This window comes from Cricetulus griseus, chromosome 7, assembly GCF_003668045.3.
Source record: "Cricetulus griseus strain 17A/GY chromosome 7, alternate assembly CriGri-PICRH-1.0, whole genome shotgun sequence".
NCBI lineage: Eukaryota > Metazoa > Chordata > Mammalia > Rodentia > Cricetidae > Cricetulus > Cricetulus griseus.
Window position 1 is genome coordinate 19,156,107 of NC_048600.1, and position 26,194 is coordinate 19,182,300.

At 51.3% G+C, this 26,194-nt stretch overlaps 1 protein-coding gene across 1 annotated transcript; it reads left to right on the forward strand.

Annotated features, from left to right (window-relative positions):
* The first annotated feature begins 5,034 nt into the window (after nucleotides 1-5,034).
* Sdc1 (syndecan 1) lies at nucleotides 5,035-25,928 on the forward strand. Its single transcript, NM_001244042.1, is given in 5 exon segments — nucleotides 5,035-5,100; nucleotides 23,583-23,664; nucleotides 24,517-24,992; nucleotides 25,435-25,570; nucleotides 25,759-25,928. Coding segments are annotated over 5 exon segments (930 nt in total).
* The last annotated feature ends 266 nt before the right edge of the window (nucleotides 25,929-26,194 follow it).

The following is a 26,194-nucleotide window of genomic DNA, read 5'->3' on the forward strand; positions in this document are numbered from 1 at the left end:
TGTGTGTCTCCCATTCTCCATACACACACAAAATAGATCAATGTTTAAATAAAGGAATGCCAATTTTCCTTGCTGCCTTTGGGGTTATACATGGTTATGGGCCTTTTGGAGACCAATTTGTTTAGAGGAATTGCTTAAAATCATTTATAAGAAATTTGAAGATATTTGTATTCTATTTCAGGGATTGCGTTTCTAGAGTAACTTTCACATACACACTTCAGGGGACAGACACAAGGATTCACTGCAGGGCCCAGTGGCAGAATACTTGCCTAACATATTCTGTTCTCAGTACCAAGAAAAAACAAAAACATATAATAAGAGCAAAGAGCTGACAGTAGCCCTGTATATAACATCTTAAAATGAACAGCCCAGCAACAACCAGAAATAACAAAATGTCCATGGATACATGGCGGCATTTTTAATGATCAATGAGGCAGATTATAAGACAGCAATTAAAATACATGAATCAGGGCTACAAGTGTCAACATGAGTTAACTCTTAAAGTAGAACACAAATTGGGAGAGCCCATTTTCGTCTGTGCATTACTCAGGGGCTTCCAGAGAGGCAGAACTAACAGGATATAAAAATAAGCAATAAATTTACTATGGGAATTGGCCCACTACATTATCTAGGCAGAAGAGACACCCACAGTCTCTTGCCTGTGTGTTACAGACCCAAGGTTAAGGTGCTGTTATCATACAGAGACACACAGAGAAACAGAGATAGAGATAAACAGAGAGACAGACAGAGAGAGACAAGACATACACACACTGCCTCTTTTTGGTATCACCTGATATTCAGTCTCTCACCAGCTTGAGTGACATCCCTCTGTATTGGTGGAAGTGACTATTTTTTACTCTGTCTGCTAATTCAAACACTCATCTCTTCAGGGAGTACACTCACAAACACCTTTAACCCAGTGGAGTTGACACGTGAGATTAACTACCATAATCCATAATCTTCCATTTTGGAACAAAAGATGGTCATGGGGGTGGTGAGCAGAGATGGCTCAGTGGGTAAAGGCTATTGGCTGAAATGTCAGTCCTGACACAAGTGGTACTGGTCCTATTATTCAGGCCTGAGGGAAGTTTATTGTTGAGGTTAAAAGCAACGCAAAGGCTCAGCTTGCTAGCACAAAGGAAGCCCTGGTTGTGGTCTCTGACTCTGCATTAAGCCAGGTGCAGTGATGCACCCATCACTGGGATGCACAGGAAGACCCGAAGTTCAAGGCCATTAGCTACATAGTGAGTACAGGCTTGCCTGGGATACATGGGTCTCAAAAAAGAAAATAAAAAATCAAGCACAAGTATGATCCCAGCACTTGGGAGGTTGATTAGGGGGACTGCTGTGCGTTTGAGACAACCTGGCTAACAAAGGAAACTCCCTACCCAAAAGGAACAAAAATGAAATCAGTCATATAAACAGATATTTTTTGCTTTCAATGCTTTAAGAATATAGAATGAAGCCGGGCGTTGGTGGCTCACGCCTTTAATCCCAGCACTTGGGAAACAGAGGCAGGCAGATCTCTGTGAGTTCCAGGCTAGCCTGGTCTCCAGAGTGAGTGCCAGGATAGGCTCCAAAGCTACACAGAGAAACCCTGTCTCGAAAAACCAAAAAAAAAAAAAAATTATATATTATAATATATATATATATATATATATATATATATATATATATATTGAGCCGTTGGTGGCACATGCCTTTAATTCCAGTACTCGGGAGGCAGAGGAAGGTGGATCTCTGTGAATTGGAGGCCAGCCTGGTCTGCAGATTGAGTTTCAGGAAAGTCAGGGTTTTACACAGAGGAATACTGTCTTGGAAAAAAAAAACAAACCGAAACAAACAAACAAACAAACCAAATGAACACAAAGCTCTCTTACATGGTAATTTGTTTTGTTCTTTTTTTGTTTTTGTTTTGTTTTGTTTTGGTTTTTTGAAACAGGGTTTCTCTGTATTGCTTTGGAGCCTGTCCTGGAACTCACTCTGTAGATCAGGCTGGCCTTTTCCATGGTTCTTATTACCTCTCTTTCCCTCAGACCTTCTTTATTCTATACTTTTTTGTTTGTTTACTTGTTTTGTATTTTGGTTTTTCAAGACAAGGTCTCCCTTTGTAGCTCTGACTGTCTAGAACTCCCTCTGTAGCCCAGGTTGGCCTCAGATTTATAGAGATCTACCTGTCTCTGCCTCCCGAGTGCTGGGATTAAAGGCATGTACTTTTACACCTAGCTATATACATTATATCCATTTTAAAGAACATTTTGGACATTAATGTATGTACATATATCACTATATGTAGCATATACTTTACATATAGACTTTTTTTTTTTACCTAAAACACATATTGCATCTCAAAATAAGTTTTGAAATGCTTTCCATGTCAAGAGTTAACTATCTTCATTTTAGAAATACCGAATGGGAGGAGGGCTGGAGAGATGGCTCAGAGTTAAGAGTACTGACTGTTCTTCCAGAGGACCTGAGTTCAATTCCCAGCAACCACATGGTAGAACTTAGTTTTAAAAAGAAAGAAAGAAAAGAGCAGGTTTAGGGATTCACCAAAAGAACATAAACCAAGATGCTCCTGCCTGAGGCCCCTCCCCAGGAAGGCTAAAGGCTTCCTTCTAAACCAGGCATTAATCTCCTAGTGTTCAACTCTTTTTGTTTTATTTCATTTTATTTATTTTTTCAAAACATGGTTTCTCTGTGTAGCTTTGGCTGTCCTAGAACTAGCTCTATAGATCAGGTTGGACAGGAACTCACAGAGATCTACTTTCCTCTGCCTCCTGGGTGCTGGGACTAAAGGCGTGGGCCATCCCCCACCCCTCCAGCGAGTTACCTGCTCTTAGGGGTTCCCAGTCGCCCAGCCCCTCTGTACAGATAGGGTTAATCAGCTATAGCAGTGTATATTGGCTGGAAGAGGTTCCAGAAGGAAACATCCCTTAGATGTTTAAGGGACAGTGGATGCAGAGACTCTCTCGAATAAGGAGGGCGGGGAGGAATTACAAGCCAGGTACAGTACCTGGACTCCAAAGCCAACAGGTTCATCGCCTCCTTTCTCCGGATATATGCCTTCCTTGGGGTCTCCCTGTAGGAGTCCTCTTCCTCATCTGCCCCTAAACAGACTCACTGATCTGAGGTAAATTTATTCAGTTTGAAGGAAACATCAAACTGGTCGTGTTTAAATATGAAACACTGAGCTGGGCGGTGGTGGCTCCCGCCTTTAATCCCAGCACTCGGGAGGCAGGGGCAGGAGGATCTTTGTGAGTTCGAGACCAGCCTGGTCTACAAAAGCTAGTTCCAGGACAGCCTCTAAAGCCACAGAGAAACCCTGTCTCAAAAAATAAATAAATAAATATGAAACACCTCCATCAGGCACTGCCTGTTCCCATCCCCCACGCCCTATTTTGAGAGGACAGGAGGGTAACATCCCAAATTGTCCTTCGTATTCTGTTCGAAGGATTAAAGATCTGACTTCAGACTCTGGAACCACTCTCCAGGAGGGACCTGCTCTTTAGGTCCTAGGCTTCCCTGAGCGTTACTGTTGGGGTGTTCCTTACCAAGACCCCGAGGATCCAGGCAAGAATTTGGCAGGATACGTAGATAGAGTCCGGTAAGTGTAGACACCCCCCACTCCTCACCCCCCCCACCCCCGCCAAGGTAGTTTCCCCGATGACAAAGGTGTTCGTACACTGCTGAGTGCCGGGTTGCGGGCCTGTGGTGGGATAAAGAAAATTACTGAACTTCCAGAAGGCAGGCTCCATAGTGTAGACTCTACACTGGAGACTCCCAAGAGCCTAAGGTGCATCACATCTGGCTCCTTTTTCCAGGATGAAGAAGATGCCGTCTTTGGCCTCTGACTTTCGGGTGCGAAGGTCCTTTGGCACCATCTACAGATTGAGGGCAAGACAGGGCCGGTTCTTCGCCTTTGCTCTCACTGCAGTTCGCCACGCCCGCAGGCTCTCTCTGCTCTTTTTTTTTTTTTTTTTGACTGACATGCTAGAAGGGTGTTGGAAACCGTGGGGGTCCAGGCCCTATAGAGCAGGAACTCAGCTGGAGCTCCTCAGATGCCTGAGGTCACCTGGAAACAAAGAGGCCATTTATTTTTTCCTTTGGTCTTGGACTACGAAGAGAGAGGGCTTTGTCTCTTATAGAAAGACAGCAAAAACTTAAAACAACAACAAAAAAAGTCAGCTCTTCCAAATAGTGCTCATGTCTTCAAAGGTCCAGAGTTCTCAGCACTTGGCTCCAAGACTCTAGGGGTCCCATTCTCACCCGGTGGAGAGGTGGGAACAATACATCAGTCATTCGGTTTATATTCAGCCTCATCGCTGTGGGGCTGTGAGGTGGCGCTCAGAATCTTGCTCACCTGCAGGGTGCTGGCCGCCCTCGTCCAGAGGGCGCTGCAGGCTCGCGCGCAGATAACCAACAATCGCCCTTCTCCAGGGCAGAGCCTCGGGACTCCGAACCAGGCCATAGTAGCGGTTGCACCTGGGTCCGCATCAGCCACGCATCAAGGAAGACACGATGCGGGAATCACAGATTGTCCGCACCAGTGATCAGCGAAGGAAGGTGGGCCTCGGACCCGCAGGAGCTGAGGACAGGAGTGGACTTCGATCCTAGGAGGCGTGGAAGGGGGTGTGGCGTATTCCGGGGGTGGGGCGCTCCGAGGGGGCGGGGCATTCCGGAGGGCGGGGCCCGAGGGGTGGGGATTGGGGCTACCCAGGCCCGCGGAGCTGGGGGTGGGCGGCTAGTTTTTGCAACGGCTAAGAGCCTGTGGGTTTATTATAAGGCGGAGCTCGGCGGGAGAGGTGCGGGCCAGAGCAGACAGAGCCTGTCGCAAAGGAAGGAATCTGGCAGTCGGGAGCTGACTCCAGCCGGTGGAACCTGCAGCCCTCGCTCACTCAGGACAGCCTCACTCTGGGCAGACGCCTGGAACAGGAAAGCTCAGCCCAATCAGCAGAGTCGGCCCGCAGCTCCGCTCAATCCGCAACTCCGACCCGCGCAGCCCGCGGAGCTCCCGCCGCCGGTCTGGGCAGCATGAGGCGCGCGGCGCTCTGGCTCTGGCTCTGCGCGCTGGCGCTGCGCCTGCAGCCTGTCCTCCCGGTGAGTGTGGCCCGGGGCAGGGCTAGAAGGCGGCGGGAAGCCTGGACTCGCCACCCGCCGATGCCATGCAGGCGGCGGCACGTGGAGGGGGAGGGGAGCGGGGACTTCTTCCCGCGCTGCCTGGCGGATCCAGGGTTGGTGAGTCCTTAAATAAGGACTCCTGTCCCAATTCCCTCCACGGTCGGCGGGTGCCACGCGGGTCCCACAGCTCGTGGTCGGGGCTGGGGCATCCCGCTGAGTGGAGCCTCCACTGGTTCCCAGCGCTCAATTAAGTAAAACGACTCCACATGGGTGTGAGTCCGCCGGCCTGCGGCGGCGCCTAAAGTCACTCTCTCCCGTGGCTGTCTCGCTGGCCACCTCAGCGGCCTGGCCTTCGCCAGTGACCCGGAGGGATGCAATGGCCATGGCCACAACGCCCTTTCCGCAGACCCTAATTCAAACCAGACTGCAGGCTGCGCCCACAGCGCCGTGGAGCCCGGGAGCCTGGCTCTTTGCACCCGGGCAAGTTTGGGCGCAACGGAGCCGGTGCGGGAGCGGGAGGGGGCGGACGTGCGACTTGCCGGAGGGACCAGGATCAGGGCTGTGTGTGGGACACAGGAGGGTGGCGCGGGGCCCTTGAGTTTTTCTCTGGCTGTCCCAGGTGAGCTGGGCCGAGCTGGCAGTGGGAGATTCCGGGAAGTTGGGTTTACAATGTTAAAGACCCTAAGAACCCAACTTTGGGGTCGCTGAAGTTGTACTGCCCCCCGGAGGGCCTCCTCCGCATGGCTTGCGCTGGAGACCCTCCCCGCGAGTGGACCCCGGTACGGCTCTTCCCCTCCCCCGACTCGGCTTTGTGCTTAAGCCGCGCGCAGGGAAGGCGGGTCCCTTGGCCCGCCCAGTAGGGCCGCGGGGAAAGAGGGACGAACGCGGAGCTGGCGATTGGTGGGGGGAGGCCTCTGGGTAGGATGCAGCCATCCACCTTTGGCGGGGGTCGGTCTCTCTAATGAGCGACTCGGCCGACAAAGAGCTTGTCAAGGATCCCCAGAAAGTGCGCTCCCGCTCCAGCCGCTGTCCGCTAGCCCGCCTTCCCCAACGGGGGCGCTTTGTTCTCGGCCCCTGTAACCCTTCCCTGGGAACCGCCCCGCAGCGCCGGCCCTTGACGTGGGCCCGGTCCTGGGTCGCCGCCAGGTGTCAGCGCTGCCCGCCGGGTGTCCACGCCCCTAGCCCCCGCACCCTCTGTGGAGTACCGGGGGTCCTTTCCTTTCCCCGGTTTGACCATCCCCCTGAGAGGCAGAGGCGGGGTGCGGAGCCTCGGGCTTTATCCCTTCCGGAAGTGGCAGTCTCCCACCGCCACATCTGGTCTGTTAAACTTCGGTAGTCCTGGCAAAGAGAGACACGTGCACAGGGAAGGAGAACTGAGCGCTGGCAGACACTCAGGTTGTGTACAAAAAAGTGGCACCTGGACACATCCCCGATCACTGCTAATGGGCATTGTCTTTGCCGAATCCCAGGTGGCTCCATCACTTGAGTCTGAGAGAGGACCTGGATACCTATCAAATTGCCCATGAGTTGGGGGGTCTGTGGGGTGCTGAATCAGGGTTCTCAGGGAGGGATATAGTTTCCGAACTGAGACTCCGGTGCACTCCTGGCTTTAAGGTCCAAGAAATTGCTCTTGAGGGTTGTGGTTTCTGTGGGACGCGGATCATGCCTGGAATCAAAGTTACCACTGGGGAGAAGAAAGTGGAGCCGCTTGGCATGCCTCTCTGACCCGTCTGGCATTACCACCGACCCTTCTCTCCAGGCCCAATGTGAGGCCTCACTGGGGCAGGAGAGATGCGGTACTGCTGCTGTCTTTGGTGAGGCAGATATTTCTATGAGCGAGGGCACTCAAGGCACTCAAGCTCCCGTTACTAATACTGGGTAGGCAATTGGAGGTGACGATTCTCTATGGACTGTTTCCTGGAATTTCCTGTGCCCTGGGTAAAGAGCGGGCACTATAGTAGGCGGCCTTTCTGGCCTGGGAGGTTGGACCCCTTAGGGAGACACAAAGTCTAGAAAGCAGAGTTGTCTCAATGGGAGGGACCTACCATCCTGGGAAGGCTTCTCAGAGAAAGAGGTTGAGCTGAGCCTGAGTTCAGTCACTGTCTGACTTTGGGGACAGATTCCCACTTGGAGGCAAGAGTATTGCTTATTCTTATTTTATAAAGTTTGGTTTGTTTGTTCTCTTCCAGCAAAAACCCACGTTTGGTTAGAAGTGGGTGTAGAACAGTCAGGGCACTTCCAGATCCCCACCACCACCATCACCACTTTTTTTCTGGGTAATGAAGGCAATTGGGGTTTGCTTAAAAGGAAAGCAAAAAATCCAGAGGCTGCCAGAGATCCTGTCCTCTTCCGAGGGCTCCCTTAGCTCCTGTGGGAAGCAGGTCAGAACATCCCTGGGGACCAGTGAGATAGAGACTGACTGTTGGGTGCCTGCCTTTGAATGGGCCAGGGGAGGCTGCTGGGAACCACTCTCCAGAGACTGGAACAGGTTTGTCCAAACTGTCCCTCAGTGTGTGTGCCCCCCGTGGTCTTTTGTTTCTGTTATGTAAGGAAAAAACAAAGTCACTCTGGAATAGTTATTTGCTATTATTTTCTCTTTCTTAACTTAATTATTTGGACTAGTAGAGACATTTCCCCTGAGGTCTGGCAGAGTGGGAGGGAGTTGGGGGAGGATGAGTTCGGCCTTCGGAGATGATGTCACTGCTGGCTTCAGCTCCCCAGGGAGGGTGGAGCTGGTTTTAACCTACCTGTGGCTCCTGATGATGGCTCCAGTAAAACCTCATTAACACACATTGGTGGGGAGCAGGAGCCTGGAAAGAATGACGGGAAAGCTTCTTGCAGTACTTTCTAGACGTCCCCATCCCCCTGTCCTGTGCTCCCCCCACGCCTCCCCCCCCAGCCTTGCAGCAGAATTTTGGATTCCTGAAATCCTCCGAAAATGTATCATCATGGTAGTCAGACATTTTCTCAGTGGATTAAGATCGCCTCCTTACAAAGTTTTTTGTTTTGTTTTGTTTTGTTTTGTTTGAGATAATGGTTTTGGTTATGTAGCACTGGCTACTCTGGAACTCACTGTGTAGCCCAGGCTGGCCTGGGACTCACAGAGATCCACTTGCTTCTGACTTTAAGTGTTGGGTTTAAAGGCATGCTCCACCACTCCCCGCTTTTGCAAAGCATTCCTACATTGAGCAGCATTCTAAAACTCTTATTTCTTTTCCTTTATCCTCAACAAAAAAAGGATGCTAGGTGTATTTAATCCCTTCTGATGCTAGGCCCTCCTCTTCTTGGTGTCATGTCAGGCAGTCTCCTGGTTCTGTATGGTTCTGAAGAACACTGTGTCCTAGTGCCTGGTGGTTTGCATGCCCTTTCCTTCACAGTCTCTGGTAGCTAGAAGTGGCACTGGTGTGCCCGAGTGCAGTAGCTTTTCCCTTCAACTCTGATTTATTTTCTTTAGCAGGAGGAAAAACAAATTGGATTGGATGTAATTCTTACAAAAACAAAGGTCTCACAGTTGGATAACTCAGAGTGTGTGAATTTGATGTCTATCATGGGTCTCTGTTGAGACTGCTGCAGTGTTATGGTAGAATAGGGAGCTGTCACTCTTACAGTCCTGGACCTAGAGTGATGAAGAGGCATTGACCAGGTGAAGGACCTAGGGACCTCCCTCAGTGAAGAGATGTACACAGTGCCAGGAAGTACGCATGAGCATGAGCCCCAGTTCCCTAGCCTCCTCTCATCTGTGACTTATTGGCTCCAGCTACTGTGGATTAACAAGACTAGTTGACTCTATGTGTGAAGGTACAAAAGCCTTTGTTTTTGTTTTGAGACAGATTCTCCACTCTGTAGCCTAGCCTGGCCTCAAAGTCTTAGCAGCTCTCCTGCCTCAACTTCCAAAAGTGCTGAAGTGACAGATATGAGCCACAATGCCCGACCGGGACACTTGTTCTTTGCCCTTGACTTTATATCTTGGCTTTGGTCTTTTCTCCATCTCTTCAGTGTACATTTTAGTTCATGTTCTACACAATGGAACACCTGTGCTGTTTGGCGGTCAGTCCAAAGCCCCAGACCGAAGTTCGGCTCTACCACTAATACACTATGTAATCTTAAGTGACTCACTTCCAAGTCTTGTCATCTCATCCATAGAACAAGCCATTGCTGTACCTGTTCTTTCTGCCCTCATTCTGTCATTTGTGTATTCATTTTATAAGAGATGGTGTGAAAGTGTTTTGTAGTGAAAGCGCCCGAGGAAAGGTAGCTGTTGGTAATGGTTAAGTTACCTTCCACTGAGTGCCTGTTAGGGAGCACTTGGTGCTGTTCTTACCATTCGACTTAGTCTTACTTTGTGACGTATACCATCGCCTCATCTTTTGAATGAGGAAGAAATGGCTTACAGAGGCCAGCCCTCCACAGAGAAGAAAGTTGCAGAAACAGGCCTCTTAGTATGTGGTTTTATGTGTGTGCTTGTGTGTACACATATGTAGATGTATGGTGTGAATACACTGTAGAGTTGTCCAATGCCTACAGCTCCAAGAAGCCCTGCACACAGGGTCTGGCTGAACCCTACCTGGTACTTCCAGGTCTTCCTGAACTCTCTTGCTTGCGAGCATTTTGCATGGAGGGGATACATGGCTGGGCTGAGTTGGCCTGCACTGTGCCTTTGGGCAAATCCTGAGATTGGGCAACACCCTGGGCCTTGGCTTTGTATAGCTGATGGTTGCTTGGGTTCAGGCAAGAGTTCTTCATAGAAAGCTGAGGCCAGGAAACAGCAGTGGGTCCTGCCAGTGGGCAATGTGCACCGGGGGCTCCACAAAGCTCACATGCTATTGACCAAGTACAGAGGAGTCTGTTTGGGCAGTGCCTGCCTGCCTCCCCCAGGCAGCACCCAGTTTATGCTGTTTTTTTTGTCCTGAGCATGGGGACACATGGATTTAGTAGAGCCTTTGTAAGCCCTAGGAGGTGAGTATCCTGGCCACAGTGGGTAGCTTGGGACCCAAGACTCCTGGTTCCTATGCTGCATTCTCTTCCTGGCTCTTTCCAATTCCAGGGTATACTAGGGAAACATTTTGGACATTATGTTATTTCTAGTCCCAAAGCACACAGAGCATACTGTTTCCTAATTGCCTTTTTTTTTTTTTTTCCATCCACTGATCTTGAAGTATTGGGTTTGAAAATCCCCCTCTAAGAGCCTGCTTTAGTATGTGCAGAGGGAAGATACTGGAACAGGAAGTCTGTAGAAAGAGTGTTTTCATTTCCAGGACCTTGTGCTGTGGGGCAGAGTCATCATGGTGTCATTTCCCTATTGGCTATTTGAGGAGGGATTGGGTTTTAGGTGGGAATGCACATTCTAGAACCTTCTATCAAGTATGACAGGAGTGCCCTGACAAGTGTCAAAAGTGTATGAGCATTTGTCTTTTACCATAAGCAGGTAGCTTCAGGTGCAGACACGAGGTCCTCAGAGAGAGACCCTGAACTTGGTGCCATTACAGCTCCAGATGGACATTGGAGGCCCCTGGGCAGCCCACTCTGGGATGGCTTGTTTTGTAGACATAGGATATTGCTACCTGCTCTACCGGACCTTCGCAGGTTACTTCCCATTGTCCATGCTGAGGAAGCCCAGGAAGGGGTGGAATTGGAGGAGGGGTGTCCTGCCACCTGGCATGTGCTGTGTGTTTGGAGAGTCAGGAGATCTGGTGAAGCCTGCAAGTGGAGGCAAGTTTAGCATGACTGGGGAGAAGGCAGTAGGAAATCTTTGAACCACTGACAGGCAGGTGTGGTGATGTTGGTAGTAGTAGACCGGCTCTCTCCTTTTAGAGATTTGCCCGGGGATACTTCCTGCTGACTCTGGAACTTGGAGACCTCCAGAAGGAGCTACACTGGGAGCCTGTCAAGGGTCTCAATCTGTTTCCTGGTGTTTATGGCTTCGTGGGCTGCCTAATTATATAGAGAGGCTATGTTCCTCTGGCCTCCAGCCCTGGGAAAAGTCCTGCCCAGTGACTCACCTGAGGCCTGCAGCATGCTCAGGGGCTGTGGCCATGCCTGCATAGCCCTGGTGTTCTCACCCTATCAAGGCTTCCCTTTGGGTCCTGCAGCAGTGGTAGAAACATTTGGGAGACCTGGTCACCTCTTATTTGCAGCTCCCTCCCTTTCTGGGTGTCTTCCCCCTTACAAACTGCATGCCCGATGCTCTTTGAATCCCTGGCTTAGAAGCTGCAGAAATTATTCCTCTCTTTGTCCTAGCTTTGTCCCTGACTTCCTTGTGGCCCAGGTAAGTAGTTGACCCTGTGGCCCTGTGAAATCTGCTCCAGGGCCTCTTCCTTCCCATTGCTGTGTCTAAGAGTCATGCGCTGGCAGGGAGATCTTGTCTTAGGATGGGTGAAGGTGACCCTGGGGGACTTCCTGGGCTGCTTTTGCTCTTTCTGTCTTTATCCTTTCTGAGGACTCAGCAAGGACAACCGACTGCTTGCTCCAGGGGTCTTAGGATAGACCAGTCTGGAGACGGAGGTGAGGCAGGTTTTCTGATCTGTGCCCTTGGCATTCATTGTGGGAACCAGAGTGGATGAAGCCTCTAGGCCAGGTCAGGCTGGGGGTGGAGGCTGGGTGATGTTCTCTCTACCCACACCCAGGCATCCTGGCACCCTCCCCAAGGTCCGCTCATCAGCAGGAATGAAAGCTGTGCCGGGCAGGTTGGGGCAGTGGGCAGGTGGGCGTGTTTATCGCTGCGCTCATCAGCTGAGTCACGATGCCAGGCCCCATGAATTCTCCCTGGAGACTCACCCAACCACCTTGACCCACTGGTACCCACTGGCATGAGGTAGGGCAGGTCAGTGAGACAAGACAGACCTCAGGGGGCTGAGAGGCAAAGGGGAGTCCATTCATGTCCAGGCTGTGTCACATAACTTGTGTATGTCTCAGGTGTCACCTGGATCTCTGCTGTCCTAGGAGGATTCTGCCTTAAGTGCCAATCTGGCTAGAGTATCTGCTGGGGGTATAGGAAATACACCAAGGGGGAGTGCCTATCTTTGGAGTAGGCCTACCACTCCAGACCAGAGAGACAGTGGTGGTAAAGGGCATTCGTGACTCAGCCCTCTCCTGGGTCTTCCTAGCCAGCTGGAGGGGTTTATCTCAGAGTTCCACAAGACCATAGGGTCCACTTCGGAGCCTGGACTACGAGGCCGGCTTCCCTCATTAGTTAGACTTGCCAGCTCTCTGGCTATGGGGAGTCCTTAGGGAGGGTCTCATAGATGGGGGCATCAGGAAATACAAGATAACCAGGCACCTTTGTCTCTTGGGCATCTCTGTTTCCAAGAATGGTAAGAGAACCCTTTCTGTACAATGACAGGGACGAGACACCCTTAATCTTTCCCACTTGGGTCTATCCCAGCTCTTTCTGTGGCCACAGAGGCCCTCTTCTGCTATACCATCTGTCTCATGTAAGGGCAACAGATGGGCCTGATGCCTGGTTGCTCAACTATAGCCATTAGGCTGACCAGGTGAGAGGGACCCAGAACTGGCTGGCTGAGAATACAGGCTACTGATGCTAGACAGATTCACCAGGTGGGTCAAGCAAGCATCACTCCTCCCTATAATGGGGGCTGGTAGCTACCTGTGGCATCCAGTGTGTACTGGTCCCTGGTTGCCATAAGAGTAGTGGCTAAGGATGTTCTTGAGGCTTCACCAGTTGGGGACTTGATTCTATCAGAGGGGCACAGAGTGACACTAAAATATTCTCTGCAGCAGCCCTTGGCATCCCTGCTGAACCGGAAGCACACAGGCCTAGGAGGTCCAGGCTCCTAGGAGAGTTCCAGGTGGATAATGGGGGTCAGGTTTGGGCTCGCAGGGCCCCAGGCTGTAGAATGTCTAAGGAACCGCTGAGACCGTTGTGGAGGTTGACGTCAGTCAGCTTCTCCCAGAGAGAGCTGAGGGGGTGTGGTGCCTAGAATGGCATGTTGGGGAGGAATGGGGCCCTTGCTTCCGGCCTAGGCTTGGTTTGTGGGCTGTGTGGTCGCTAGGTTCTGTCCTACATCCCTGCCCTTGCCCCATAGGCACTCTGAAGGGGCATTCCAAGTAGGCATAGTGTTCCCTCTGTTCCTCCACCCCCAGGAAGAGGCAGGCTGGATTGTAGTTTCCTAGGAGAGGTCCTGAGGACTCCGTTAGTGGATTTGAGAGAGGGATACAAGAAAAGAGATTTGCTGGCATACAGGCTGGGTGTCCATTGGACTCACCAACCATCTGTCTTTTCAAAGAAGTATGGGTCTGCCTACCTTTGGGAGTCCAAGCTAACTCAAATCTTCGGGGCTTGAATAAGGGGCTCCGGGAGTATTAGCTGTCTGTTTCACCTTGGCAGGTCTAAACCCAGGGTGGGCTAGAGAAAAGTATGGGATAGAATCTGGCCCACCCAAACCATGTCTTGGCTTTACAGATTCCTACATCATCTTGCATGTAATTCTTTACTTTGAAGCCTCTGCTTTCTTACCTGTGAAATGGGGTCATCATATCCTGCCTGGAAGGGCTTCTGAAAAGATGATTGAGTATGTGAAGTGCTTGGAATTCTCTCCTTGACTGGGGGCTCAGACTACAAGAGTACTGAGTATGGTCTACTGTGTGCAGCACCCCCCAGTGGCTGTGTCTGCATAGGAAGGTGCAGAGTCTCCTTCATGTGAATGGCCCTTCTGGTCTTGCCCCTGGAATGCTGATATCACAGGGTCTGCAAATACAGCTTTTGTCCTTCCTCAGAAGTCCAAGCCATTTCTGACAGACCAGACTTTCATCTTCACTGAGTCTCTATATGAGGTTGGATCCTGGCCTGAGCTTCATGAACTTGGTTATCAAAGGGGGAGGAAGTCAGGGAAACACAGATACCAGGTACCTGGGTGGGGGCTCAGGCGAGCAGGGTTCCAGCTGAGGGAAGCCGTGGCCTGTGCACTGAAGGTTACCTTGGAGGAAGTAGGTTTCCTGGAGACACCAATGTATCTGGGCCAGAGTGCAAGGTGTGTGCAGGCACCTGCTCTGGGCCCCACTCAACACCAGTGAAGGCTGCTCTTCTGTGGAGTGAGAGCTCGGGGTTGCATGGTAATGATGGCTAAGGTCTGGCAGAGCAAGTCTGCCTGGCCTCTCTTCACTTTGACACTGTGTGCTCTTAAACAAGTGACTGTCCCTTTTGCCTCAATTTCCATATTGTGCAAGATGGGTAGGGCTCTTGAGTCTGAAAGTGGTTTTAAAGATAGGTTAGCTAATTCAGGGAAAGTGTTCAAACCGGTACCCAGCACGTTACTCAAGAAATAGTGGCTGCCGATGACTGATTTCCTAAGGTCTAGATTTGTTTCTGTGCTTCATGTGACCCCCAACAGCCTGGGTCATGTAACCCCTACAGCCTGGGTCAGGTTCTTAGTTTTCCCCACCCACTATTGGGCCCAGAACCTAGGCAGCTAAAGGCTGCCCCCATACTCCCTTTTAGCCACTTCTGTGTCAACTACAAAGACTGGGGTTGTGCTAGCCTCCACTGTGAGATGTCAGTGAAAGGGCCTAGGCTGTTCTGTTCCTTTGTGGGCTGGGGCCAGTCCAGGAAATGAGGAACCCACCCTCAGACACAGGCTCCTCTCGGAGAGTCCTATTCCTCAGGCTAGCCCACCCTGCCACTGGTCCACTCCCAGTGAGCTCTGCCTTCTGTTTGCTTCCTGGTGCCTTTTCAGTCTGAATTGGGCTTTACCTGAGAGGGGGAAAGCACAGGCATCTTGTAGTTAAAGGGGAAATTTAATGTATTTCCTGGGTATGGTGTCCCTATCACCGGCATTCTGACAAAGGTTAAAGAAGTTTGCTCTTGGTCTTTTCCGGTCTCCCTTTTATAGTCTTTCCGCATCTGTTCCAGCTCCTGTTCCAGCTCCTACCCAACAACAGAGCCCCGGTTCCAGAATTAGCCCCTCCCCCATAGGAAACAGGTGCTATGATGTGAATGACTGGTACCCCTTAGCCCCTCCCATGGGCATTTTAATTTTCGAAAGGGCATTGCACAACTGCAGAAACACAAGAAGAGAGATTTGGTGGTTAGAGTTGTAGATGTGTCCCCGACTCCCAGCTGGAGCCCTGGCTGCTGCAGGTGTGTCAAAAGTTTCTGCTTCTGTGAAACTTGAGGATACTTTATTTAGCCAGTTCAGGGACCAAATGGCTGGGGAAGTCTATGTGGCACAGGTGTTGGGCCCCATGCCCTGCTGAGTCTATAATCAGCTAGGTAGCAGTTTTGGTGTGCTGGCAGCCTAGAGTGATCATGGTGGGGGTTCCTTCACTGCACTCTATCCCCCAGACTCATCAGCCATCTCTAAAGTCCCCTGCCCTTGACCAGCAAGATGTGCCCAAGGAAAGCCGAGAGGACCCCCACTTTTTCTTTAGGATAGCCTGGAGTCAGCACAATGGGGGTGAGGGATGGGGACAATGCAAGAATGCCTTGGCTGTCTCTTCCATCTACACAGGCTGCTACCCAGAGACACTGACTCCAACCTCTCCAGCAGTCTCCTGGGCTATAATGTTATTTGGAAGTTGCAAGAGAGGACATCAAGTCACTGTGCCCAGTGTCCCTGCCACCTACCACCACTGTTGGATGTCATGTTTGTAGTCTGCTGCCCATTGCTTCAGTCACTGTGACTGGTTGTCACCTTGAAGGTGAGCCAGGACCCCACCCCCCCACCCCACCACCCCCAGCCAGAGAACATGTGATATACAAGCCGTAGGCTGGGCCGTGAGAGCCCTCTTGCTATCATTCTGTCAAGTGGCATAGATGGGGAGCCCAGATCAAGTTTGTTTCAAGAAATGACCCCAGATTATAGGACATCTTTTTGCTATTTTGGGTTTTCTCATTTTCTCTTAGCACATCTGGCTGGTCAGGGCCATAGGACTTGAAGACAGGTGGCTGGCAAGTGTGGCTGATAGGTTCAGTCTGGCTCCCTCTGGGAGCAGTGCCTGGTAAGAGGCTGCCTGGGACAGGGCCAGGTTGCCCTTGCTCCACGCTCATTGCAATCTTGTCCTGCCTGTCCTAGCTGGGTTCTGGCAGGTGGAAGCCTTGGAGGAACTGGTCTTCCAGCCCCAGTGCCACACCCAACTCTCAGCTGAGCCTGATCTGAGACTAGTCCTGGCATGTGGACTGCAGGGCAGGTACCAGCCCCACAGGGAGGTGTGGGCATCTGGGTACTCAAGTGACACTGACCTATTGTGGGCTTTGAGACTGGAGGTATGATGCAGGGAAAGTGCCTACTGCTGGGAGACTTGGCTGTGACACTGACCTTGCTTTGCCGTCTGATGTTACGCTAATGGGAGATGCTGACAAATAGGGGTCGTTACAACTGAGAAAGGTGTCTTTGCACTCTGCCCATTCCCAAGAATCCCCAAGACACACAGAGGATGAGTAGCACCTGGAGGGGAGCTGCTGAGGTGGGGGATGTGGGGAGATGTGTGTGCACCCAGGGGATCCTGGGAGATTGGTCCTGTCAGTAGAAGTGATGCCGGGGTTTGGGCCTTGGAGGTGCTTTGGGGGCCTGTGCTCCGTAGCTAGGCAGCTGACACTCCTCTTTACCTGCCTGTACTCACCTTGGCCCCACCCTGGGTTGGGCCTCTCACTCACTCCCTACTGGGTCACCAGTAACCTTCCCTGCAGGTCCCAGCTTGACTGTTGGTACAGAGACTGAAAGCTGATAAATCTTGGTGCCTGTCAGCCGGAAATTTGGGTGTTGCCTGAAGGCACCAATGGGGGCCCTCCCTTCTGGAGGTGGCTTTAGGAGGGAGTGGGTTCTGGGTCCTAAGGCCTCCCTGTAGTTTCTCAGGTCCCTGAGAAAGAAGTGAGGGGTTAGGCATCACCCCTCCATGAATCTCTGATCATCACACAGTGTCTAGCATGACCTGTGAGAGCCATAAAAGTATTCAGGGTTATCCAATCAGGCCACTTCACCCCCCCACCTCCAAAAATGGGTCCAGAGACACAGGTAGCTGTCTAGACACCCAGTGTAGGAGTAGTTGAGCTAGTACTGTCCCAGAGACACTCACTGGAGATGCTTTGGGACAATTCACCCTATTGCTACATGCTCCTGGCATTTCAACTAGGACTAGAGGGAAAGGTGACTGTGGGGGAAGGAGGGCAGTCAAGAACCCAGGCTGCAGGGCACCAGGATACTGGCTGAGGGCTACCAGGATAGGAGGAGATTTTAGCCACGTTCTTTCCTGTCTGCTCTACCCTCCTGGAGACACATTGCACCTTTGTAGCACAGCTGCCCCTGAGGGGCCCACCTTTTACCTTAGGGGTCCCCTGGGATAGCTCAGTGTCACCAGCATCCTCCCACTGATTGATGTCAGTCAGATTACACTATGGATGGGGCAGCTAGTGTGAAGGTGTTGGGCTGGGAAGCCAGCTACTTGGGAAAAACAACACTGTTCTTGTCGACTCTGGCAGGAAGGAGGTCCTTGCTTTCCTTGCTAAATGTAAGGGTCTATAGAAGGTTGAATGTTCTCTCAGTTCCTTGGTGAAGTGGGCCTTCCTTGTATCATGGTGTTTTGTCTCCTAAGAGTGAAGGCATTGGAAGTAAAGAATAATCTAGAGCCTTCCCAGGTTGTTTTGCTCTTGGCGCTGGCTTACGGAGCTCTCTTGCTGCTTGGTGCCTTGCCTTTGAACACCGAGTTCAGTCAGGGAACTGGAGTGGAGGTCATGCCTTCCCACCGTACCTCTAAATGGAGCCTTGCCTCTTAAGATGACTGCTCTCAAAGTACAGTCTCTGAGGAGGAGGTGTCATCTGACATTATGGTAGTTCTTGGGGTCCCTGGATGCAGGTGGTAGTTTGGATGGCATTCTTAGGTCATGTGTCCAACTTTACAGAGGGAGGTGAAACCTAGTTTCTGAAGCTCAAGAGTCCTCAGCACGCCAGAGCTGTGAATTCTAGGGCGCGAGGAATTACTCATAGCTCTTAGATCCTTATGTCTAACCAAGACATGGGGGTGGGGATAGATCTCTTGTATACTGTGAACCTGCTTGAAGCCCCCTGGTGGTATTTGCTATGGAGTGGAGTCTTGGTTGGATAATAGTGAAAGGTGTTTATCCTGGTGTGACTGTGGGGGCCATGTGTCCCTACACTTCCCAGTATAGCGTGTTGATTGGCCAGAGATCATGTGACTGGAGCTTGGGTTTCTGGAACAGGTGTGGAGGCCCCAGACTAGCTGGGATTCAGGCTGCTTGGGAATGGCTGTGACCCAACTCCTTTGATAACAGCAGCCCTTTGTCACTGGATGTTGTGACTAATGGGACTTGTTGATTCAGTGACTCGGCTCCCACCCACAGAAGCTGGGGGTTCTGTTATGGCACCAGGCAGCCGCAGACAACCCATAGTTCTGCTTCTCTTTCCCACTCCGTGAAGTTCCCAGCACTGCCCAAGTGAGTTGTCTTATTCTCTCCCGGGGCTCTTCAGATCCCAGCCCCTGTGGCTTCTCCTTCCTGAAGCCCCTGGAGTGGGGCACTGGATATGTGTTGGGAGCTCTGTTAGGGCCAAGACCAGTCTATTTCTTAACTTGTTTAGACCCCCAAGTTCCCAGGTGATGATTCCAGACTTTTGAAGTTAAGGAATCCATTTAATATCAAAATTCTGTGACCTTAACATTTGTCTTTTATCACATCTTATTTTGTGCGTGCCTGTGTTTGTGTGTATGTGTCTGGACATGCATGTGGAGGTCAGAGGACAACTTGGGGAAGTCAGCTCTCTCCTCCACCATGTGGGTCTTGGGGACGGAACTCATGTCATCAGACTTGGAGGTGGTACTTTACCCTTCAAATACAAAGATATAGCACTATGGAGCTGGCAATGCTCTTTAAGGGCTCTGTGATATAGATATCACTGAAGTTGCACCGTAGGTGACATGGGAGTGTCTTACGGTGCTGATTGGGTCTTTGTACCTAGTGGCTGCAGACTAGTAAGTGGGGGGGGGGGGGCAGATGGGCCTCCTCTCCAGAAAGCCCATAATCCCCGACCCTTTTGGAGACACCCACTTGGTACCGGGCCTTGGAATACAAATGAGGTGTATTCATACCCAGGAGACCATGACAAAGTGCTGGAATATGGCCTACCCTCAGACCAGGTACCAGGACAGATTGCAATGGCTGCCACAGAGGGTGGCCTTCCTTCTAGTCAGTGTAAGTGTGGGAGCTGGCAGGAAGTGGCTCCAGGCTGCTGTTAAGCATCCCAACCAGCCTCCTGCCCACAGCTCCCAACTTGCTGTTTGGCAGTGGCTTGCAACTGGAGGTGAACTCTCTCCTGTACCTTGTCCTGACCCATGCCAAGTCAGGACTCCATGTGTGCCTGGTACCCCCACCTGGGCTGCTAGGCAGGGCTAAACATTCATCTTGCTCCCTGGTGCTACAGCTATAGTAAAGAAACTGAGACCATTTTGCTTGAAACAGATGGGCTCAGCCAGGGGAGGTGGTCCTTAGGCCTTCGGAGTGGGGAAGAAAGGATGTACTATAGTGTGGGGACGTGGGTTGTCTAGATGACCTTGGGTAGGTCCTTTCACTCTGGGAGGTGCTGTTTCTTATCATCAGAGATGCTAATCTCAACCAACCTTAGGATTGGTTGGGGAGAGAGGTGTAGGAATCAAAGTGAATGGTGGAACTTCTCTCCAACCAGGAAGACCGAGCCCTTTGCCTCTTTTTTTCCTGCACTGGGTCTGTGCCTTGGGTGTTTCACCAGGGTCCTTACTCCACAGCTCCAGGGGATGCCCAAAGCGATGTGTTGATTGGTCTTCCCTTCTGCCCTGTATCGTACCCCATGGGTCTGCCCCAGTGATTCTTCCAGGTAACCCAAACCTCTAACTTGGGCTTTCAAATCACCTGATTTCCAGGCTCTGCCCTTTGCTGGGATGGAGCTAAGTGACCCTGGGTTTGATAACACAGACTATGAAACTTTCTTACCATGAAGTTTCTGCTATATTCTTTGAAAAAAGTGTTTGTGCGAGTGCTTGCGTGCGTGCATGCGTGCGTGCGTGCGTGCATGTGTGTACATGTACCACAGCATACATGAGGAACAACAGGTCAGGCAAACTTATAGGACTCTTTTCTTCTGTTCACTTGAGTCCCAGAATCAAACTCTGGTCATCACATTTACCGGCAAGCACCTTTACCGGCTGAGCCATCTTGCCGCCTCCGTTCTCTGTTCTTTCTTGTTTTGTTTGGTGAACAGCTGGTTTTCTTGAGGCCTACTGAAGAGAAAGATAAGGCTGGCTTGCCTTTACCTCCCTGAGTGGCAAGAGGGGATGACTCTTTATCCCTAGGTATCCCAGAAGTGATACTGAGGAAAGGGCCCTTATGAGCCCTCGGGAACACAACAGGCTTCTAAATGGTACCTGAAATGGCATTGAAAACGCCAGTCAGCTGGGACCTGGGGAGTCATGGTTCAGACTCATTCTCCCCCCCACCCCACCCTGCCCCCGATTTCTTCATGGTAGTGGGGCAGTCAGGGAGCTGATTCTCTTTCCTTGGCAGAGGTTGGGGAGTGTGAGATGGGGTTGCTGCCCCTCCTCCCCTCATTCCCTGCCCTGGACCTGGTTTGCTGGTTTCAGTAGTGATTTGCCTTAGAAGCTTGTTGTGTAAACAAGATCATAGTGGGATAAGCTGAACAAAGTCAGGGGAACAAATTGCTTCCTTGTGAAGACCCAATCTTATCTAGCTCTTAGAGAGGCCCTCCCTTTTGGGAAATTACTGGCTTTTGGGACTTCCCTATGGAGGGAGACAGCTACATGCCTTATGTTTGCCTGGACCCCAATATATCTTTGCAGCTTTAATTACCTCACCTTGAATAAGGTCTGCACCCCTGCTGTGTGACTCAGGCTGGTTTAGTTGGATCCAGGACCTCTGCCCCATCTCTAGCTCTCCCTCCTAGGGAGGGAGCACATGGGTTAGGATGGGGTTGGGACCTAGAAAGAGGAGGGAAGCTATGATCTTGGTGTCTTTTCTTGTCTGGAGGGTGCTGTTCACTAAAGGGAGGCAGCCATGGGGAAGTCTACCACAAGAATCTGGGGTAGTGTAGACAGGATGTGGGCTGACAGGTGGTGTGGGGATGGACCCTTGACTGTCCTATGGATGATGGACCACAATGAACTTTGAGTGTCTACCGAAGCAGTTCTCAACTTGTGGGTCACAACCCCTTTGGGGTCACAGACCAGATATTTCTTCATTATGATTCATAACAGTAAGGAAATTATAGTTATGAAGTGGCAATGAAATAATTTTATAGGTGGGGGTCACTGCAACATGAGGAACTGTATTAAAGGGTCTCAGCGTTGGGCTGTGACTGCTCGCTGGAGTTGAGCCACAATGAACCAACTGTCCTAGAAGTTGGGTCTGTGTGAGCTCAAAACCTTTGTCCAGGGGAGAAGAGCGTGCTTTTACTTTGTACTTCTAAAGGAAGGTTAATGTTACTTCTGGCTTAGCAGCTTCTATACACGCTGAACCACCCCTGTAACCAATAGAGCTTACACAGCTGTAGCTTTTTCCCCGTGGGTCCCACAGCCGTGCCTGACTCTCCCTGCTCTGCCCCACTCGTGAGTGAGGCCAATAGGGCTGTCTGGGTCCTGCCAAGCTTCCTGGGCCAAGGTGACCCTGTTTCCTTGGTGCTAGCCTCAGCTGGGCCACTCTACATGGTGTGTAGAGGCTCTCCCCTGCCTCCTCATGAAATACTATCTTGATCCTATGCTCTCCTGTTCATATGAGCCTCCTGGCATCAGGGGTTGCCACGAATCCCAGAGAGTCTCTCATTACAAATCGAACGGCTCTCATTACTTAGAACAATGGGCAGGGACACTTGTTACTTGCCAAGGCTGAATGGTTTTTCTTTTTTTTTTTTTTTTCTTTCTTTCTTTCATTTTTTTTTTTTTTTTTTGTTTTTTTTTTTTTTTTTTTTTTTTTTTTTTTGGTTTTTCAAGACAGGGTTTCTCTGTGTAGCTTTGGAGCCTATCCTGGCACTTGCTCTGGAGACCAGGCTGGCCTCGAACTCACAGAGATCTGCCTGCCTCTGCCTCCCGAGTGCTGGGATTAAAGGTGTGCACCACCAGCTCCTGGCTGGCTGAATGTTCTTTTACTTCACACAGAAATTTTGCGACCGTTTTGTAATGCAGATGTTAGCACTGGCACCCATTTTCAGATGGGGAAGGTGAGGCTGTAAGTTGTATAGTGACCTCACTGAGGACACTCAGCTGGTAAGTGACAGAGGTCAGCGTGTCTTTGGGGCCTTTAGCTGAACCATGTACTTCTTTTTCTGTTTTGTTGAGACAGGATTCTCTATGTAGCCCTAGCTGGCCCAGAACACATGTAGACCAAGCTGGCTTCAAATTTGCTGCAATTTTTTTTGTCTCCCTCTTCGGTATTAGGATTGTAGGCATGTGTTACTCCTCCCAGCTGTTGTGCTTTTTTTTTTTTTTTTTTTTAATTCATTCTTTGTTCTGGTCTGCCCCAGGGCCCTTGTAAGATGGTCTGAGCTGGGTTATTTGGGCTAGTCTCATTGCCAAGCTGGGCTCCTGTATCTGCCCTCCCCATCACCTCCTTACCTGGCCCTTCTGTACCTGGTGTCCTGGAACCAGTGCTGGGGGCAGTCATGGGCCCTTCTCTCTGCCCCTTCCCCATCCTGCCTAGCTGGGGGCAGTGCTCCACATCTGCCATCCCTGCCCTACGGGACTGTGTTTGTACTCCACCACCTGTAGGCCCTTGGAGTTGGAGCCGGCAAGGCGGCCCACATTCCTGCAGCTGCTGTTGCCAAGGAGAGCCCATCCTAGGCCCACACTGCCCATTCATTGGAGCCTCCTTAATGCAGAAGCCCTTTCAGATTAGCTTCCACTGTCCCCAGCCTAAAGGGCACCCCGTCCTTTCTTCACTAAGAAGACCAGGATACAGTCCTTCCTGTGGCTGAGAAAACGGTCCTTGTGACCAGGTCTGGGGCCACCCTGGGTGGGCAGAGCTGCTTCAGCCCAGGGCAGCTCTGCCATGCCAGGCCTGGCCCTGCTTCTCACACTTGAGGCTTCTGTGCCTGCACCCCAGGGTCTAGCTCAGCTGGACGCTGATTTTCTAAGTATAGATTGTTTGGGGGAGGGGAGGGAGTGGGGAGAGCTGTGAAAGCTAATGTCCTCCATGCCTGATTCTCAGGGTTTCACAGAGATCACAGCTTGTATTCCCAGGTTGGGTTCCCTGAATAGAGAGAGCACCCTGGGGTTAGGATCATGTCCCCATCACTTGTATCTCCACTTGGCGCCAGGTTAGGTCGTTACAACGACGGGGATATGAGGAGGACCAGGGAACTTCCCAGAATTGAGAGCCTCAGAGCCAAATGCAATGGCTTCCTACATGTATAACTGGGATGATTGGTTGAGCCCATCCGGCTGCATAAGATGAGAACCCAGGGATGCTGGGCATTGGCTGAGCCTCATCTCAAACCCCTCTCTGATCTTTTTTCTAGCAAATTATGGCTGTCAATGTGCCTCCTGAGGATCAGGATGGCTCTGGGGATGACTCTGACAACTTCTCTGGCTCAGGCACAGGTAAGGCAGGCCCAGAACACTTAGATGGCCCCAGGTCATGGCTGGAGTGGGTGAGCAGGCAGTCACTTAGCTTTAGTGAGTCTCCTTCCTTCCCCATCTTGCCTCAGCCATCAGTCAGAGGGACAGTGCCAAAGGAAAGAATGGTATCCAGCTACAGTTGAGAGAAACACCCAGAGAAGTGGATTGGCTCTGAGAGACCATGGGCAGCCTCTAGAGGCAGCCCTTGGAGAAGGAGTTTGACTCCACTGAGCCTTAGTGTTTCTATCTGTGAGATGGGAATGCTTTGACCCAGAGGCTGTTGGGAGCTGCTGTAGCACAGGCTATAGAATTGTCCTCACCTCCTTCTCTAGATACCATCTGTCTTTGAACTGCAGCTAGCCTAAGGGATCTCCCAGAAGGGAGGTGAAGGGGGGATGCTCAGAAGGGAAGTCAAGGTAGCAGTGGGAAGTGAACCAGAGCAAAGGGCTGGGAGATGGGTAGGACACAGCCATGAGTTTCTAGGGAGAGAGGTAGGATGCAGCCATGAGTTTCTAGGGAGAGAGGTAGGATGCAGCCATATGTTCCTAAGCCTTTGGGGAAGAGAGCAGGACAGGTATGTGTCCTGGGTTAGGGTCCTATCATCTATGGAACTTAGCCCATGCTCACAGCAGTTCCCCATCCCAGATACCTGGGATCTTCCTCAAAGTTCAGTGAGCAGGCTGTTCCCAGGCAGCTGAAGCTGCAAAGGACTTTTTTTTTTTTTTTTTTTTTTTAGGATTTAGCCTTGGCTAGTTCACCCTGGAGGACTCAGGCCTCAGGTTTCTCATAGCATGAATCTCCTTACTCTGACCTCCCTGCTTCTACCCCTTGTAGGTGCTTTGCCAGACATCACTTTATCACGGCAGACTTCTTCCACTTTGAAGGATGTGTGGCTCCTGACAGCCACACCCACAGCTCCAGAGCCCACCAGCAGGGACACCGAGGCCACCTTCACCTCCATCCTGCCAGCTGGAGAGAAGCCTGGGGAGGGAGAGCCAGTGCTCATAGCAGAAGTGGACACTAGCTCCACCACTTGGGACAAGGAGTTGGAGGTCACTACCAGGCCCAGGGAGACCACACAGCTCCTGGTCACCCATCGGGTCTCAACAGCCAGAGCCACCACAGCCCAGGCACCTGTCACATCTCATCCCCACAGAGATGTGCAACCCGGCCTCCATGAGACCTTGGCTCCCACAGCACCTGGCCAACCTGACCATCAACCTCCAAGTGGAGGTACTTCTGTCATCAAAGAGGTTGCCGAGGATGGAGCTACCAATCAACTTCCTACAGGGGAGGGCTCTGGAGAGCAGGTGAGTGGCTTTGTATTTCCTGAGTGGCCAATGGTACCTGGCATCTTGGTACCTTTCACCCTAACATCCTTTGCCCTGCAAAGCCCATTGTAGTCCTCACCACAGTGATGGAGTAACAAACTGATTACAAGATGGATCAATAGGAGGCTCCTTAGATTGCACTCAAGAGCTAGCCACCGAACGTTACACCAGGGTGAATTTTCTGTCTTAGAGCATTATGGGATTTTCAAACAAAAATGTGTGCTTTGTGTCACTTGAGGTGGTAACTGTGCCTTGGGCAGCCAGGGTCCCGAGTGTGCTTGTATTCCATGACAGATGCTGATGTCGGTTGGGTATGTCAGGTGTGGGGTGATAGGGAACCCTAACAGGGTATGGCAGTGCTCCAGGTTGCTGCTGTGTCAATGGCTCCAGCCCAACCTGATCTGGACTTGCACTCCTGTAGGATTTCACCTTTGAGACATCTGGGGAGAACACAGCTGTGGCTGCCATAGAGCCTGACCAGAGGAACCAGCCTCCAGTGGATGAAGGAGCCACAGGTGCCTCTCAGGGCCTTTTGGACAGGAAAGAAGTACTGGGAGGTGAGTCTTCTTTCAAGTAGGTAGGAGGAAACAGGCTGTGGCTCTGTGGTAGCCTGGGTTTCTGGGGTGCTGCCATCTTTAGCCATGGGGTGTCGAAGGAGAAGGGATGACTACGGCCCAGGCCACTTCCTGTGTTGTCTGTACCCCTGATTGCTGCTGATCTAAGCCAGCCTCTGTCCACTCCCTAGGTGTCATTGCTGGAGGCCTGGTGGGGCTCATCTTTGCTGTGTGCCTGGTGGGTTTCATGCTGTACCGGATGAAGAAGAAGGATGAAGGCAGCTACTCCTTGGAGGAACCCAAACAAGCCAATGGCGGTGCCTACCAGAAACCCACCAAGCAGGAGGAGTTCTACGCCTGATGGAGGAACGGTTCTCCCCCCAGCCCCTGCCACTCACTAGGCTCCCACTCGCCTCTTCTGTGAAAAACTTCAGGCCCTGGCCTCCCTACCACTGTGTTGCCTCCTCAGCACCCAGACCCTTCCAGCTGTTCCTGCCCGAGCAGTCCCAGGGTGTGCTGGGAATTCATTCTACTTCTTTGACTTCTGCCTAGAAGCTTGGGCGCAAAGGGTTTCTTGCATCTGACCTTTCTACCACAGCCACACCTGATGTCCACTATTCTGACTTG